The 18,858-nt window shown below is 39.0% G+C and overlaps 1 protein-coding gene across 1 annotated transcript in view; it reads left to right on the top strand.

The window, feature by feature from the left end:
- Window positions 1-308: 308 nt before the first annotated feature.
- The window catches only part of LOC135786505 (collagen alpha-1(XXV) chain-like), a 63,297-nt gene continuing 44,747 nt past the window's right edge, over window positions 309-18,858 (top strand). The window contains exons 1-2 of the mRNA XM_065295967.2: window positions 309-887; window positions 4,846-4,915. Of these exons, the coding sequence (XP_065152039.1) occupies window positions 594-887; window positions 4,846-4,915 (364 nt within the window). The 5' untranslated portion in view covers window positions 309-593. The remainder of the gene's footprint in view (window positions 888-4,845; window positions 4,916-18,858) is intronic.

Below are 18,858 nucleotides of genomic sequence, written 5' to 3' on the forward strand. Positions count from 1 at the left end.
ACGTCATTAAACATTTATCAATTTTGACGGAAGTGAGAGACAGCAAGTTTTCAATGCTTATATCTTCTAAACACGAATTTTGTTAGCCTTTAGGACCACACTAGTTTGTAAGCATCCAAGACTAACATATTTATACTAAAAGCAAAAAATATTTTTGATTTCATGTGGACTTTAAAACTTACAGATACCTGAAATTCACTGCACCTAAAAATACCGTCCGGCAGCAGAGTCGGATCAAAGCCGGGGTCAGCTCCACAGTGAATCCCGCCCTACCGTTTAGCCTAAATAAACCGAGAGGAGGGGCTTGTGAGGGCCAGAGAGGGCCAGCTTTCATTCTGAGAGTAGAGACTCAAGCGCGCAGCAGTCAAATGACTCGAGTAAACAGCACGGACACCCGTAACTGAACAACCCTCTGCATGCACTCGAATCAGCAGCATGCCTCTGTTGAAGACTGACATTTTCAGATGAAAAACGATTATGCCTCTTTGAACCTGTAATTACCTGAAAGACAACTTTTTATCACTTTTTTGTCATCCCGTTTAGGCTGATAAAGTTGTGGATAACTAAATAAACTGAAGCTGCGCTCCACAGACATGGAGGAGATGAAATCGAGAGGATCGTCGCAGTCCAGTCGAGGAAGGACTTTTGAGCATCCCTGCCAAAAGCGCATTTGGACAAACCGCAAGGACCTGTGCGGTATATGCGCGTGCATTGCACTGTCTTTTATCTCGTTTGGATTTTGCGTGTTGCTTTACCTGAGGACGTCCGATCTGCAAACCAGGCTGCTCAGTTTGGAACAGCAAAGAGATCCCGGGATGTCGAGCTGGATCTCTCTCGAGCAGGTGGAGCCCGTCCTCTGGAGTCGACTAGATCAGATTTTAGATGAGGTGAGCTTTCACTTAATATATGCAAATTTTGTTAAATATATTGGCATTAATTGTAATAATAATATTGATGAATTAATATTGATAATAATTGATTAATAATAAGCTAATAGTAATGTCAACACAATCGGAGCGCTGGAACTGTTATGAGCTGTCAAAACTTTTTGCTCTATTCAAGACTGATATTGTGATGTGATATTATAATGTTTAAATTGTCTTATTGATATATTAGTCCTGGGAAAAAATATTGTATATTCATTGTTAAACAAAAACATACATTCACGAGTCTCACTGAGGATAAAAGATGTTGAGAGCGCGTGAGTCTGAGGGGATTTGAGTGTGCTCAGAAGTGTGCTGAGTGACTTTGACGATTAAAAACACATTTCCTGAAAACACATGCAGGTGTATTTATTAAATATACATTCAATTTGCATTTAAGTATAATATGTAAAAGATATAAATGTAAAAATTACACTAGGTTAAACACACTTAGTAGCCTATCTAAGAATTTACTACATTATAATTACATATACATTACAGTAGTATGCTAAAGTGTACCACCGGTTTTTCCACACACTTTCATTTGTTTACACACTTTCACTGTATGAGTTATTTAAAAAATAATAATTTATCATAGTGACCAGAAATATTAAGGTAGAAAGTGAGTTAGAATCAGCACTGCAGTGATAATCTTTACTAGGTCTTGTTAAATAGCTTTTCTGATGATAAAAACATTTCACCATACTTATTTCAACTATTGCTTGTTGCTGCCAGATCAGATTCCTCTACTTGGCTGCAGATTTTTGCAGAATGCTGCCAATGCCACATTTATGTGTTTATATTCCCATAAATAATTCAATTTGTTCATTATTGTTCACATTTGACTTTAGAGAATTCTGTTCACTGTATTTTTCCCTCATGCACACTATAACCATATCAGCAGAAACATTATTCGGCATGTGATATTTGCTGAACACTTTGTCTCAGCTCTCAACCACCTGTTTCACATCAGAAGTCATGCAGTTAGGGCTCTCACAAGCTTCAACACTAGCCGAGCACACGTTGTCTTGTGTCACCACGGAGCCCGTAGTGTTCAGGTGGAAAAAAGTTAAATATACTGTCGCCTGCAGCGTGGTCCTTTCACACTGGCCTCTGGTGGTTCATCAGCTTGGTGCATGTCAAATATTTGTAGTCGAAATCTTGGATAATGGCTGTCATCTCACTACCCACCACTCAAAGTAAATGGTCTACAAGGGTTGATGCAGTTAAACACGTGTTAATAAAATTGGAGTAAAACAGCCAAAACACATTACAGTTAAAAGAAGTGAGAGTCAATCTGAAGTTAAGACATTACAGTGAATAATGATGAGTGACTGGTAAATCTTACAAAACTTGGTATAAAGAAAGGTTGGGATAAGGTTGTTTATTATACTAAAACTTGGTATAATCTGGTATAAGACAAAGAAATATGAAATTATAACATAAAGAAAATGAAGCAAATATTGGGACCATAAAGATTTTTATTGCATTTTCACAAAGAATGACACCCCCATTCTAAAAACCATAATGCAAATAAATTTTATTCTTAATTTAATGCAAAAATAAAAAAATAAGTTGTGAATTATTGTACTACATCATTTTTTTTTTTTTATTAAAATAATGCTGTACTCTTTGTACGTTAATGCTACAGTGTTGAGAGAATAATGGGATTTTAGGGGATAGCATGATGAAAATACTGATCGGTACTGAAAGCACGTGTAATGAATGCATGCATTATGAAGGGTAGATGTTTCTTATAAACATATAGACAGATATCTGTTAAAGAAATGATAGTGATTTTAGGATTTTATTATAAAATGAGTCAGAAAGTCATTTAGGTTTGTATCAGGAAGTCCAGGGTGAACTGGTAGAGAGAGAGAGAGAAAGAGAGATGGAAAGAGAGATAAAGTCAGGCCTGGGGGTCTTAGTAGTAATCGGTCACTGGAATTGTAAAACGTTTTGTCATCCCTTCAAAATAGATTGTTAAAACCAGATCAAATACTAGGTATTAAGTTACCATTAAAGCCTGGAGTCAGACAATGTCCCCTCCCTCCTTACCCATCCCTAAAAGCTCTGAGGCATCAGCTGCCTAATATCATAACCGCACACAACCTTACCATTTACATCATCACACAAGCCGATCTTCTTCACGTCAACACGAAATGGCTTTCGCAACTCATCTACTTGTGTAATCTGATGTATTTCTGAGTGAAACAGGGTGGGAGTTTTGTTTATCCATCAGTAATGGATTGGATTGGGAAAAGTACAACACTATGGAGTCAGGGGGTTGAAGGGAAGGGGCAGAAAAATTTGAGGGATTTTTGATGTCAGGCAAAAAGGGACGTTTGGTCTTGGGTCACACAAGTTGTTTTAATTTTTTTAATAAAATGAATCGCACACAATAAGAACAGGAATGTGCAATCTGGGAATTTCTTTAGATCTTGTTACAATGTGGTAAAATCTTAATAAAGAACTTATTAACCAAAAACAAAACTGGCATTCTGTCAAAATAAGGAGTCTTTCCAGAGTGTTTTAAGGTGTTTTTATCAATGCAAACTATTTATCACATGTTTAACAGGTCCTTTCCTATAGTTTAATGTAAAACATTCATAAAATTGAAAATGCTAAATTTTTGTTTTTCTGGAAAGGTAGGAGTTAAACTTTTGAAAAAATCTGTTTTATATACATTAGTTCTTTATATTGCTCCTTTGGAAAAGTCCTTTCCGTACAGCACAGGTTTCTTCCAAACTGTAATGCATTTTCCATGGCTTTTGTGCTCACACAACAAATCGTCTGTTGATGTCACACCTTCATCTGATTTTCATCATAGCGTTTTTCCTTCTTTTCTAAACCTCCGCTCTAATTCTGTTTTACAATATCTGCTGTTCTGCCGAGGTCTATGGTGTGGAAAAAACGCCACAATAGCTTGTAGTGTCTACGAGCGGTCTGAATAAAGACTTCTCCAGCTGGGATGGGGTCTGCCAGTATCAACCAAATAAAGCCCTGGAACGGTCTGTGGTTAACATAAACTGGGGCAAGAAAAATGTCTGATAGCAGAATTATTCAGGTTTGAATTATTAGAACAGATTTAACATTTTACGAAGAGGGCATACCTAATCTTTTACATTCGGCCAACTTTATAATGTACAGACAGTCAATGATTGTTCTAACAGTGAAATGGCATGGCATACTGCGGGCATGACTATTATGACTGGGGTTTTGAAAACTTGGACGAGAGGTACAATAGTAGCTCTGTTTAATGTCGCTCAGGGGTTGTGGAAATTAATTTTTATGAGAGAATCAACTGTTCTCTTTATCCTGCCCGTCTTACTTTTCACTTTACTTTTGGTATGCAAACATTTTGAAGGCATGAGCTGTGATGTGCTGAAGAAGAGAGAAATCATGTGAAAGAAGTGCTTCCGTATAGCTTAGTGGTAGAGCATTGCATTAGCTGTGCAAAAGGTCATGGGTTTTAACCCAGGGAATACAGATTCTGATAAAAATGTTACGTTGGATAATGCGTAAATGAAGACTGTTGATCTAGTATGCACACATTGTTAATCAAGTAACTAACAACACTTTTCCACCTGTCAGTGCCTTTACAACACACAGCCATGCCACTGTTAATAGAGCAAATGTCTCCATTAGATATTCAGGTTCAACAGGAGAGTGTGTGTCGGGTGAAGGTTAGATCGTCAAATATATTTGTTAATATGTTGAGGCATTTCAGGAAATGCATTTGAAAAGGACCTTCTTCTGCAGCTCTGTAAACAAGGCTTAGTGAATGTTTGGAAACTTTATTTTCATAAATGAGAAATTGTTTCCATAAATATTGATGATCCAAAAACTGTACTGTATTATACTCTCTATGCTTGTTTACTTTGTGAAACTGAATTTAAATGTCCTGTTTGTTCATTTGCAGAAATTAGCACAGCGTCTACCGAAGATCCGGGCGGCCCGAGATGCACCCCCGAGCTGCCTCTGTCCACCAGGTACAGTGCCTCTGTTTACAACATTCATCCACAACCCCTTCTTTCCCCCGATCGTATCACACCTGTGCTAGGATGCTCCGCCCACTGCTTCTGATGTTGTTTAGTGTATATGTTGTCTTTAAGCCTTTTTTGTGGAGATCCTTCCACAAAACGTCTTGTTTGCCTTGTGAAGAGACTCCTATTGTTCCTACCAGCTACCTGTACAAGATCGCTGTCAACCAGATCCCATTTCTCTCTATAATGCCAAAGATTGAAAACAATCCCTGTTTTATATTGAAAACCTCTCGGCTTCCCGACCCATCCACCCATTTCACAGCAATGCACTTGTGCCCTCGAGCTGGCATTGGTGTGGTGACAGGTGCAGTCGTATTTTTGGGCGCTGTTGGCAGTCGGTGGTTTCACTTTGTGTTCGAGCGTGTTGTGATGCAAGCAGGCGTGTCGACATGGCATCATCTGTCCGATCATCTGTCCGAGGTTCATAGCGTACGACTAACAAGTCACTAACTTATTAATTTACTAAATAAATGGCTTTATTAAACATCTATATTCATATTTAGGTGAATTTGTTTAATATTTACAATGATTAGTTTCTTTTTACACTGTAAAAATATGTAATTGTTACTATAACAAACTTCAAATTTGGCGGTGGTAATCATGTTTGCAAAATGACTAACCAAATGTTATCCATTTAAAACCTATTAAAAAGGCAGTAAATCTGCTAGTCCATCCCATAACAGCGTGGTTTCCACGGGGCTACGCTTTCGCATGCTTCACCAACATAACCTCCAGATGTCAGTCATTAGACAACCACCTTGTATGTTATAACCTACATTTGTGTGTGTGAATTTAGACATCTCTGAGCAGCAGGCCAGATGGTACAGACATCCCCGTGTTAATTGGTCCAGTCACTACCGGTCATTGTTGTGTTAACTGAGTGGGAAGTGTCTTTAGAAATGACTTTAAAACGGATGGGCACTTTAAGGTGAACGAAGCCTTTTGGACCAGGTGTGGGGAGCATTTAACAGCAGGCGTCCCAGATGACGCCCGTGTTTGTTGTTGTTTGGTCTTTATTGCTGTGCCGTGGGAAAGTGTCTGATCTCGTTGTAAAATCTGAAGTTCAGGCGATGAAACCAGTACAAAGGTCAGAATAAAAGTGGATTTCGTGTTTTAATAAAAAGCTTTGCGGTGAAACTGACCGTAGCTTGCTGGACAGAAAGTACAGTTTATATACAGTGTGCATGGATACTTTATTATATGTGTGTGTGTGTGTATAAATACTAAGTGTATGTAAGGATGCGTCCGCATATATTTCGTTCTCCATGTCGCCAGCTGCCGCCTGTCAATCATTCCAGAACGCAGTGTTCAAATGACTTCCATACCATTGTTTATTTTGAGTGCAGAGGGGTGGGAGATAGTAGCTTGTCTGTGGACCTTTCATCAAATGCGCACTTGCATGCACACGTAGAGCATTGATTTATTATTTTAGCATGAGGAGGGCGTAGGTACTTTCCCATCCACAAATTGTAATCACATCAACACATCAATAAAATACAAACACTTAAGCATGTACTACACCTTTTCAAGTGGTAGTGTATACATGTTCAGTTTTATTTTTGGTATTCTTGAAAAGTTTGTGGCCTGGTTTTTATTTTTCTGTAAACTGCAATTTTTCTGAATGTGTACCGGACCTTTCCATCGATATGCCACTTGCGGCTCTGCTCTGCTGTCAGGACGGCTGGCACACGGGTTTGGGGAATGTTTCAACACAGCCAAATGAGTTTATGTTTTCTGATTTTGAGTATCTCAAGGGGATTCTGGGGTTAAGTTCACTCGGCTCGTGTTTAACAACTCATTTGGCCCTTTCGCATTCACTCTGACATCCACCAGGATTTGTTTTTATTAACAAAGTCAGAGCCAGTTCATAAAACCAAATTCTCACACAGATTGCAATTCTTCTATATGTATCCATGTTGTATTATCTCATCCTATTATTTGATTTGATGTAAAGACATATACTGATAAAATGGATTGTTTGGATGCCCTGTAGGGCTGCACAACGATTAATCGCGATTAATCATTTGCAGAATAAAAGTTTATATCATTTATGTGTGTGTGCACTGTGTATAATAATTATATATATACACACATGTATATATTTATGAAATATTTAAATACAATTTATGTTATATATAAATATTTAATCTATAAATATTATTTTCTTAAAATTATACATGCATATATAAGAAAAAAATATTATATTATTATATACAGAACACAAACATATATGATGTAAACAAAAACTTTTATTCTGCAAAAGATTAATCGTTATGCAGCCATACTGTAAGTCGCTTTGGATAAAAGAATCTGCCAAATGCATAAATGTAAAATATGTAGATAAATCACTTCTTTACATTTCAAAGAGAGCATTTTGTTTATTAGTGAATGATTTAAACTAGTTTTGGTAACACTTAACAATAAGGTTGCATTTTGTTCACATAAGTTAATGCATTAGCTAATAACTTAATAATAAACAATCTCAGTTCATGTTAGTTTTAGCATTTACTAATAATGCATTTCTAAAATCAAAAGTTGTAACTAAACATGATTTAATGCACAATGAACTAACATTAGCAATTGGTTTGACATTAACTAACATTACAAAGATAAAAAAAATCTAACAACTATAGCTAATACATTAACTAATTTTAACAAATACAATACCTTATGCCGTATTTAAAAGTGATAAAATTTTTATGAGAAATTAAAAAATATATATTTTATCAGGAGTATAAAACAGTTTTCATTGTAGTTAACTGTGGTAAATGTTCATTGTGCGTGTTGTTTAGCTGTGACCTCTGAACAGATGTGTGCATATAAACATTGTGATTAAAAAATGGCATTTGTGGCCTGTCATCGATGTCACAGTTGTGTTGTGAAGCATTGCTGATATTTAGCCGTCAGTGCAGACAAGAATATAGTATGTATACATACGGACAATGATTAATGATATGTATAGTGTTTATTGGTCCTTTTTGCTTTTACTTAGGGGTCACGGTGGCATGAAAACCAAATGCATGCCGGTTGAGGTGTGAAGCAACCCTGTAGATAATTTCAACGCGGTGGCCAATGCGATTCCTCTTTGTTCTTGCAGAGATTTGTATAATATTAGCCCGAAGGCACTTGCTGCCAACAGCTTTTTCGGTATACAGGAAAACTTTCATGACACTTAGATTGAATCCAGACCTCCAAGCTTCCAGTACTCACTTGAATTCACACATTGTTTGTACTGAACCTAAATGGCACTTTTTGGACAAACTTGGCAGGAAAGAGAGAGAGAGAGAGAGAGAGAGAGAGAGAGAGAGAGAGAGAGAGAGAGCAGGAGACTGCCACTCTCAATGAACTGCACACCCCCTGTTGGTCGTATTTCCGCAAAACACCCCATTCCCTAAAGGATTTAGTGACAGAATTCAGACCACAGGCCAACATTGGTGACATTAGTGGAGTCACAGGGGGTTGTAAGGAATGGAGTGCTATCTTTGGATGTGTGCATCATAGTTTAACTTCTGGGGATTTCTGTGGCAGCCATGAAGTTAGGGATGAGCTTCATTATGAGCCCATCTGAGAGGATTAATCACGAGGAAAAGTGAGCGGAGCGGCAGGAAGGGCCAGAGGATAAAGACTTATAAATCCCCAGGCTACGCTCTCAGGAAGTGATATGTGACAGTTTACCTGGATGCAGTCCGCGTTTGTAATCCGACCTTCGTTCAGGGGGTCTTTACGTATGACATATTTGCCATATTTCACACCCCCACCATCCGAAATACACAACAAAGCCTCACAGCCAAGAGGAGGTTGCTCTTTTGCACCTCACATACTTTTAAGTATCAGCTGGTCTCAGATGTTTCTCCTCAAATACCTGCAGAAATTAAAAGCTAGTTGGTCTCAAACATACATATTAGAGCTATACAATGAATGTGGTTAGCAGTGGCGGCTCGTGACTCCTCATCCGAGGGGCACTAATTCAAAATATGTGTTCTGCGTGTGGAGTGATCCTATGTGCATCACGTGTTTTGTCAAAATAAATTCCTGTGGCACACGTGTCAAAACCGTTTATGATAAAAGAGACGCTCATGTTCACAAAATACACGGAAGACACTCCCTTTAACTCTGATTATGCATGAAATTATGCGAGTATCTGGCAAACGTGATCATCTCTTTTATCTTAAACCCTGTAGACGCATCTGCAGCAGGCACTTATTTTGACAAGACACGTGATGCACATAGGATCACTCGACACGCCGAACACATATTTTGTAATTACGAACCACACACATGACGAGCTAAATACATGTTATGACGAACTTCGCATCGAGCGCCCTCGAAAAAAAAAGTAACCGGCCGCCACTGCTGGATAGTATAGCTCAATATGTCTTAGAAAACAGGATGAGACATTGTTGGGATTTCCTCTAAAGCTCTATTTAAATTGCTAGGATCATTGCAAGGAGAAATATAGGGTGGCCATTCGTGCCAGTTCCGCCGGACACGTCCCGAACATGTTTTCGGCTCAAGTTGCGTTGCTCGACCGCATACGTCATCAAGGTTCTCACGTTTCAGTTAATATACATAAAAAAATTAAGATTTATTTCTTTTAAGACAGTCAATCATTGTAGTTTCATTCTTACCTTGAAATGTAAAGGTTGCTTTTCTGAAATTGAACCCGAAATATTAAACCTTGATGACGTATGCAGTCGACCAATGTGACTTCCGGAGAACCCACCCGAAAACATGTTCGGGATGTGTTTGGCGGAACTGGCATGATTGGCCACCCTAGTGATGCAGGTAACAAAATGCTTCATTAACTCTTTCACCGCCATTGACGAGATATCTTGTCAATTAAGAGAAAACGCTTCCCTGCCAATGACGAGATTTTCCGTCTTTCCGCAATACCGCTATTATCCACTAGGCAACTTTTTAAACCCGGAAGTATTGCCCTATGGCAAGCTGCTGCATGTCCGTGTCTGTTTTAAAGATCGCTCTGAATGGGATCTCTATGAAAAGTCCGTCACAAAAATTGAATTATCTCTGCTTTTTGCTCAAAATGTGGTGTTTTTGCAGAAACCTACCCATATTCAAAAGCTGATTACAAAAGAACCACTAAAGGTAGGATGAAACGTTTTTTTTTTGTTTGAAAGCAGAGGGTCTGTTCTTTCATTTTTTATATTGTATGTTTATATATTTAAAAAAAAAAAATTCTGGAAGGCATTAAACTTGAAATGGTGAAAATCATGAAAAACGCTGGCGCTGGCTGGCAACTTTTTTTAAAAAACGCTGGCGGTGAAAGAGTTAACATTGAATAAATATCCTTTTGCGTTTAACGCTTTACCGTTTCGTTTATCGTTTTGTTCTTACATTATCGCATTGCATACATGCTCAGTTGTCCGAATGGCTCCACAGGGCTATGGTGGACATACATTATATGGTATGCCGGGCACTCAAAGAACGCCCAGTGTTTGATAACAGGCCAGTGCAGACCCCTACAGGATCAAAGAACACTGCCGGTGAGAGAGTAATAAACAGAAAAAGACGCAGCCCCCAACGTGAAGGGGGGTGATCATCATACTCAAATTTGCAGTGCATTAAACCCTGTTAATATCATGTCTTGAAGAAAGTAAAAAGTTAAAAATGGCTTAATATGCTTGTAAACAAGCAGCTTCCTCTAATCCTCACAGCGGGGTCAGGTAAAAGGGTCGTGCCGCTAGTTATTTAAGGAGCTCCAAGTTCACCTTGACATGTGTGCTGACAGGAAGAGGGGCTTTTGGATCTTGTTTCCTCACCCATGATTACTTGACACCACAGTTGCCAGAGAGCAGCCTTAGTTGGGAGAGGTAGACTCTGTGAACCACGGCCGACACAGACAAAAAGACGAGGTGCGAGGAAGCGCATTGTGTAAGGAACAAAGTTGGGAGGAATTGAAGATTTGGCTTCCATTCAGTTTCATGAGCTGGAATTAAAAGTGAATTTTGTGAATGTCTGGTTTTCACATAATGCATCTCCTGCTTTATACTCGGTTCTTCGTGAGAATAAGTAGTTGGAGGAAATGCACGGTCATTCCAACGCGGTTGGCCAAAAAACGAGAACTCGTTTTTGTTTCTACAGATGCATGATAGTGAATCTGTATAGGTTAAATGAGGTGTAATCGATCTCCGACTCCATTAACGTGTCTGACATAAACATAACAATATAGCTGGAATGTCTTTCATGATAAAATGTGCACGAAAGCTCGTCTGAAGAACTTGGAATCTTGTTTGACTTATAACAAAGGTTCGGTCCATGAATTCCAAAGTCCTAGGGGGTCGGAAATTGTTTCCCAGAAAGTGGTTTACAGAAAGTAGAATCATGAAAACATTCACACAGTTCAATCACTAAATGTGCAAATAAATCATCAATTTATCATACGGCTTAACAGCTGCTTGCTTGTTTGTCCTATGACCTGATACAGTTCAAGACAAACTGCGACATACAAAGTGATGGTGATATACAAACAGTTTTGTCACGGGTGATTATCCAGATTTGATCCAGATTGACTTGAACTAATTACAAAGTGTCCACAACATTGCAAACGTTGCAGATGTCCATTCACGTGCCTCAATACAGACGTACAGAAATGAATAAGATTTCTCAAAGGTGCATTTTCCTCAACAGTAAGCTATGGGAACCTCTCACAAATATTTTTCAAAAATACACAAATGCATGGAAGTTTAGATTTTCTTTGGACAGGAACCAACAAACGCAAACGTTTTAAGTACATCTGCAGATGGTGATAAAAATGAGCAGCTATAGTTGAACCAATACAATATTAATTCAGAATAGAGGGGCGATATCCAGTGCAGTGTGGTCATTTTTATTGCTTTATTTGAAACAGGACCTTTTAGTCACACGCTGGAGGCATTGTCTCAATTGTAAAACCTGTATAGCCAAGCTCCTTAATCTTTCTGGCTGTGTGTTTGCCTGCCCTGTTGGATTCCACTTACTGTGCACTCAACGTATCTGGCAGAAGCATTTGGCTTTTGTTGTTCATTGATAATCTTTTCCTCCGCTGTAAGTCATGATCAAGCATGTGACATGGCAAGCATGTGGCGTCAATGATGTAATACCAGCCATGATGCATCTAAAGACCCAATTTCAATAAATGCAAGCATATAGGAAATATATAATGTATGTAAAAAGGCAGGTTGGCATTATAAACTGACAAGACTTTCTGTGCTGCTTTTCATTTTGTGTTTAAGGATGAAAGAAAGTATTAGGGGTTTGGAATGACAAGTGGACTAGTAAATGATGACAAAGTGTTCATTTTACTATCACTTTAATGAATAATAATAGCCTCATTATTTGCTATAACAGGCATTGACGTCAGAGTTTTTGGTACCGTTCTTGGAAAATGTGGTTATATTTACAACGTCTTGTACAATAGATGTTACAATGACAACATAATGAATGATAATAAAATCCCTGATAAAATGGTTCAACTACTGGAAAGCAGTAAATCGGTCTCCATGGACCATCACCATAGACAATTAGTCCAAAAGACGAATCATTTGATGTGTGGTCCATGTGAAAGCGAGTATCTGTGTGTGGACACGTACCTGTATGTTGTTTCTGGTCTCGTTCCCTTGAGGCACAATATGTGTTGGCATCATCTGTTGGAGTTCCTCACGTACCCCAGACTTCCTGTGGGCATTAAGGTGCATTCCACTCGCTGCCACTCAGAGAGAGCTGGTTCACTTCTTAACAGCCCCGGGCAGACGTCCAAAAACAACAGTTTTTATTGAATTTGAAAGAAGCAAAAATCCCCCTTTGGACTATTTTTATTCTGTAGGCTATTGGTTTAACGGTAGTTGAAATTGCGGTAGCACATTTCTAAAGGTCGTGTGTCACCTTTTCGAGTCTCAAACTAATTAGGTGCTTGAAAGACTCGGCAGAGGAGGATGTCACCGGGCATTCACAAAAGCATAGCTGCCAGCCAATATAGTTTTACAGTGCATATATACACTCACCTAAAGGATTATTAGGAACACCATACTAATACTGTGTTTGACCCGCTTTCGCCTTCAGAACTGCCAGAACATTCTACGTGGCATTGATATAACAAGGTGCTGAAAGCATTCTTTAGAAATGTTGGCCCATATTGATAGGATAGCATCTTGCAGTTGATAGAGATTTGTGGGATGCACATCCAGGGCACAAAGCTCCCATTCCACCACATCCCAAAGATGCTCTGTGGGTTGAGATCTGGTGATCTCCATTTTAGTACAGTAAATTCATTGTTATGTTCAAGAAACCAATTTAAAATGATTCAAGCTTTGTGACATGGTGCATTATCCTGCTGGAATTAACCATCAGAGGATGGGACCATGGTGGTCAAAAAGGGATGGACATGGTCAAAAACAATGCTCAGATAGGCTGTGGCATTTAAACGATGCCCAATTGGCACTAAGGGGCCTAAAGTGTGCCAAGAAAACATTCCCCACACCACTACACCACCACCAGCAGCCTGCACAGTGGTAACAAGGCATGATGGATCCATGTTCTCATTCTGTTTACGCCAAATTCTGACTCTACCATCTGAATGTGAATGTCTCAACAGAAATCGAGACTCATCAGACCTTCAACTGTCCAATTTTTGTGAGCTTGTGCAAATTGTAGCCTCTTTTTCCTATTTGTTGTGGAGATGAGTGGTACCCGGTGGGGTCTTCTGCTGTTGTAACCCGTCCACCTCAAGGTTGTGCGTGTTGTGGCTTCACAAATGCTTTGCTGCATACCTTGGTTGTAACGAGTGGTTATTTCAGTCAAAGTTGCTCTTCTATCAGTCGGCTCATTCTCCTCTGACCTCTAGCATCAACAAGGCATTTTCGCCCACAGGACTGCCGCATACTGAATGTTTTCCCTTTTCACACCATTCTTTGTAAACCCTAGAAATGGTTGTGCGTGAAAATCCCAGTAACTGAGCAGATTGTGAAATACTCAGACCGGCTCGTCTGGCACCAACAACCATGCCACGCTCAAAATTGCTTAAATCACCGTTCTTTCCCATTCTGACATTCAGTTTGGAGTTCAGGAGATTGTCTTGACCAAGACCACACCCCTAAATGCATTGAAGCAACTGCAATGTGATTGGTTGATTAGATAATTGCATTAATGAGAAATTGAACAGGTGTTCCTAATAATCCTTTAGGTGAGTGTACGAGAAAGTATGCAGTAGTTTTAATTCGATTATAAAAAGCTGATGAGGAATGACTGATGTCATTGCGTCCCCTTTAAAGAAACATCAAAGCACTCATTTTATTACAGTAACACACAAATGTTTTACTTTTTTCACTGCATGCACTTTAGATTAAAGTGTCGACTAAATAAATAAGTGTTTTTAAATGGGACAATTACATTTTGAATGGATTAAAGCGGTAGATTTGTGCTGAGTAACATGATCCAATTTAGGAATATTAATATATAGTGTAATGGGATGTTGATATACATAGTAAATGAGGTCTGTTCTATTTTGTCTATTATTAAGTGCCATTAAAAGCATGAGTCGGTGTACATGACCCAGAATAGGTCTGGAAAAGCAGTCTGCTTTACATCAAGCTTTCATTTAGTACGGAAGCACAGGTTTAGCTATTGTGTTCTTTGGAGCGACATGGATCACTTCAGTCAGCATAAAACTACGCAGGCTCATAAAATGTGGCCTTTTTTGGCTCTGTCAGTAATTATAGTCATCTTTATAGTATATAACATGCAGAGCGCTGATTTCTTTCTCCTGCGCTACTTTCTTGCATCGAGCAAATCTGATCCAAATCTGAAGTTATATGAAACTCGCTGAATTTTAATATCCGCAAAGGAGTTCAAAATCTCCATGCTCTGTCTAATATAATTATTATGATTAGATCAGTACTGTTCCTTAATCCATGTGCAAGTTATTTTTTTAACATAAAAGAGTAGTTTTGTCCCTAACACTTAAACTTTAAGCGGAGTCAGTGTGATGGAGAAATCAGGCCTCTTCTGAGTAAACCCTTGGCATCAATCTGTTAAAAAAGTTAAATAAGGAGTATAACAGCTGCCCCAGTATGAGAAAGACTCACAAAGATGACTTACCTTTTCTCTTTCATGTGCACATCAGGCATGTATTTGGTAAATGGGTATTGAGGCTGTGCTATTGTCATTTCCTGTTAAATTCAATCGCCTTTTCATGTGAAACCAAAAATCATTAAATCGATGATGACGTAGATGTCTGCGTTGTATGAGAAACATGAGTATTATTACAGGATTATTATTAGTTATTCGTTTAAGGGCAAGCCAGTTTAATATGAGGTTAATAATATAGTTTTTACTGCTAACAAATGTTTTTTACATCATCTCCTTTATATGTGTAGTTGGCAGAAAATCATGATGTTGCAATCTGAATTTTCCTTCTAGGCATTTTTTAATTTTTTAATTTTTATCTGATTAGTTATTTACTTTATTTTCTTATTGGTTTGATTTCATTTTAAGTATTTTAGAAGAGAGTTAAAAAAGAGAACATTGCTCTGTAATACTAAACTTAGTATTTTATAAAAGCGGTTTTAAAAGAAACCAAGAATCCAAACCTCATAATAACCATACAGAAATGGTATAACCTACTTTAGAACATGTTGCTTATTTAGTAAAACAAGATCGGTTTCAGGCTAAGTAACTCCTGGAGGCTTTCTTTTCACCTCTGACCTCTCACCCTCCTCATCCAATGCTGAAATTACCCATAATCCCTGTGAATATTTATTGAAATCGACACTAGAGCTTTTTTATTATTCTCACCTTACAAACTCATCACTTGAAAAACGCAAATGTTCATATTTATTTTTTTGCATTCATTTGTTCTGGAGTTGCTGTGATGGTTGTGTAAATTTTCACATCAGTGTTCCCAGTATTCCTATTTTTCCCAGCCCCCATCATCCTCAGGTTTCTTCCCCACCCACATCAAGCACTTAAGGACTAATTTGGCCCATTAAACAGATAGACAGCATTTCCTTTTCTTTGTTGGTCCTGTCAAGTCAAGAAGCTTGTCACCTTCTGTTTCGCTGTGGTGTTTTACAGTTTACCTAAATCAGCCCCCACTTTCAATTCTCCTCTTTCTTTATCCTTTCATCCTCTCTCTCTCTCTCTCTCTCCCCTTGACTTTCTTTCTTTTGTAGGGTCAGTTTTAAATAAAGACTTAAACCCTTAAGGCATAGAGGGAACAGAATCTTTAAAGTATAGTTTGGGTTCAAGTCAGGTGATTTACTAAAAAACTGTTTTCTTGAAGATCTTTGATGTTTTTTCAGCATGCCTTTAGGGAATTACAAGTTTATAGCATGAGCAATTAAATTAACTACATATTTTTATGTGTAACATAACCAATTACATATTAGACATTGTAATAAAATGTAAGAACATTTTTATTATTAAATTTTTTGGATTTCTCAGTAACAAAAATTGCAATTAGCATAGCTACAATTATGTACATCCACATATGTGCAAGATGATAAGATGATGTCATCTCTTGTTCCTGAACCCTTTGGCTTCAAACAACCATTTTTAGGGCCCGAGCACCGAGGAGCAGGCCAGAATGGCCTGCACCGTGGGTGCAAAGCCCTATTGTTTTTGCTTCGTTTATTATTAGGGCCCGAGCACCGAGGAGCAGGCCAGAATGGCCTGCACCGTGGGTGCAAAGCCCTATTGTTTTTGCTTCGTTTATTAGGGCCCGAGCACACCAGGGTGTGAGGACCCTATTGTTTTTGCTCCGTTTATTATTATTATTCTTCTTCTTCTTCTTCTTCTTCTTCTTCTTCTTCTTCTCCGAAATGGATCGCATTTTTGAGGGCCTAAACATACCCGAAAACTCATGAAAATTTGCACACGCGTCAGAAGTGGCGAAAATTTACATGTAGTATAGGCGTCAGAAGTGGGCGTGTAAAAATGGCTCGATAGCGCCACCTGCAAAATTTCAAGAGAACAGCCCCCCCACTACGAAAAACTTACAGATACGAAATTTGGTAGGATCATCTATTACTCCAAGACCTACAAAAAAGTCTCTTGGAGCTAAGCTCTAAACCCCACAGGAAGTCAGCCATTTTGAATTTTCTCTGTCATTTTTTGACATTTCCAAGCGTCGTACTTTAACGAACTCCTCCTAGAGATTTAATCCGATCATCATCATATTTGGTCAGTATCATCTAAAGGCCTTTGCGATGCTAAATTGCGGAGCTTTTGACTTTTCATTGGAGGGCGTGTCCGTGGCGGCCTGGCAAAGTGTAATGTTTCGCCATGAAACAGGAAGCTGATGTATTTCAGGCATACATTGTCCGATCTGCCCCTGACTTCACACGTTTGATAAGGGTCCAGGCCTGAACACATCAACATGGCATAATTCAGTAACACTCATAGCGCCACCTAGAGGCAGCAGGAAATACCATGTTTGATGCTGTGACTTACTGCTCTTAGGTATTTAACCATATCAACATCATATTTCAGCAGTGTAATCTCAAGACCTTGTGTGATGATAAAAAGCAACGACCTTGACTTTTCATTAAAGGGCGTGTCCGTGGCGGCCTGGCAAAGTATCGCTAATTGAATCGCATTTTGACAGGCTAAACAAGCTCAAAAAGTCATAAAACGTTGCACACACGTCAGAAGTGGCAAAAATTTACATGTGGCATAGGCGCCAGAAGTGGGCGTGCAGAAATGGCTCGATAGCGCCACCTGCAAAATTTCAAGAGAACAGCCCCGCCGCTACGAAAATCCTACAGAAACGAAGTTTGGTAGGGTCATATATCACCCCAAGACCTACAAAAAAGTCTCTTGGAGCGAAGCTCTAAACCTCACAGGAAGTCAGCCATTTTTAATTTTTGCTGTGATTTCTGTGCAAATTTTGTCATTTCCAGGCTTCGTACTTTAACGAACTCCTCCTAGAGATTTTGTCAGATCGTCATCATATTTGGTCAATCTCATCAAAAGGCCTTTGCGATGTTAAATTGCGGAGCTTTTGACTTTTCGTTGGAAGGTGTGTCCGTGGCGGCCTGACAAAGTTTAGCGTTTTCGCCATGAAACAGGAAGTTGTTATAACTAAGGCATACAATGTCCAATCTGCCCCACACTTCACATGTTTGATAAGAGTCTTGGCCTGAACACATTTCAATGCCAATATTCAGCTTCAGTCCTAGCGCCACCTAGAGGTAGCAGTAAATGCCTTGTTTTACGCTGTGATTCACTGTTCTCAGAGATTTAATCAAATCATTGTCATATCAGGTGAGACTGATCTTAAGCCCTTTGCGATGATAAATTGCGAAGATCTTGACTTTTCGTTGAAGGGCGTGTCCGTGGCGGCCTTGCAAAGAGTGATGTTTCTCCATGAGAAAGCTGTTGTAACTCAGGCATGCAATGTCCGACCTGTCACAGACATCATACGTTTGACAAGGGTCCTGGCCTCAACACATCAATGTTACAACAATCAAATACAATCATAGCGCCACCTGCTGCACAAAGGAGGTGTGGCACTTCAAAGTTCCTTTGAATATCCGCTTATATTTACCCACTGAAATTTCAATCCCCCTGGTTCATTGCTTTACTAAGGCCATAGAGTGGCGGTGCACATGCGTGCGAGGGCCCTTCCATCACTGCTTGCAGTTTTAATTATTATTATTATTATTTTCCGAAATGAATCGCATTTTTGAAGGCCTAACCATGCTCAAAAACTCATGAAATTTTGCACACGCGTCAGAGGTGGTGAAAATTTACATGTGGTATAGGCGTCAGAAGTGGGCATGTAGAAATGGCTCGATAGCGCCACCTGCAAAATTTCAAAAGAACAGCCCCCCCACTACGAAAAACGTACAGATACGAAATTTGGTAGGATCATCTATCACCCCAAGACCTACAAA

The sequence above is a fragment of the Paramisgurnus dabryanus genome, chromosome 20 (assembly GCF_030506205.2).
Source record: "Paramisgurnus dabryanus chromosome 20, PD_genome_1.1, whole genome shotgun sequence".
NCBI classification, from domain to species: domain Eukaryota; kingdom Metazoa; phylum Chordata; class Actinopteri; order Cypriniformes; family Cobitidae; genus Paramisgurnus; species Paramisgurnus dabryanus.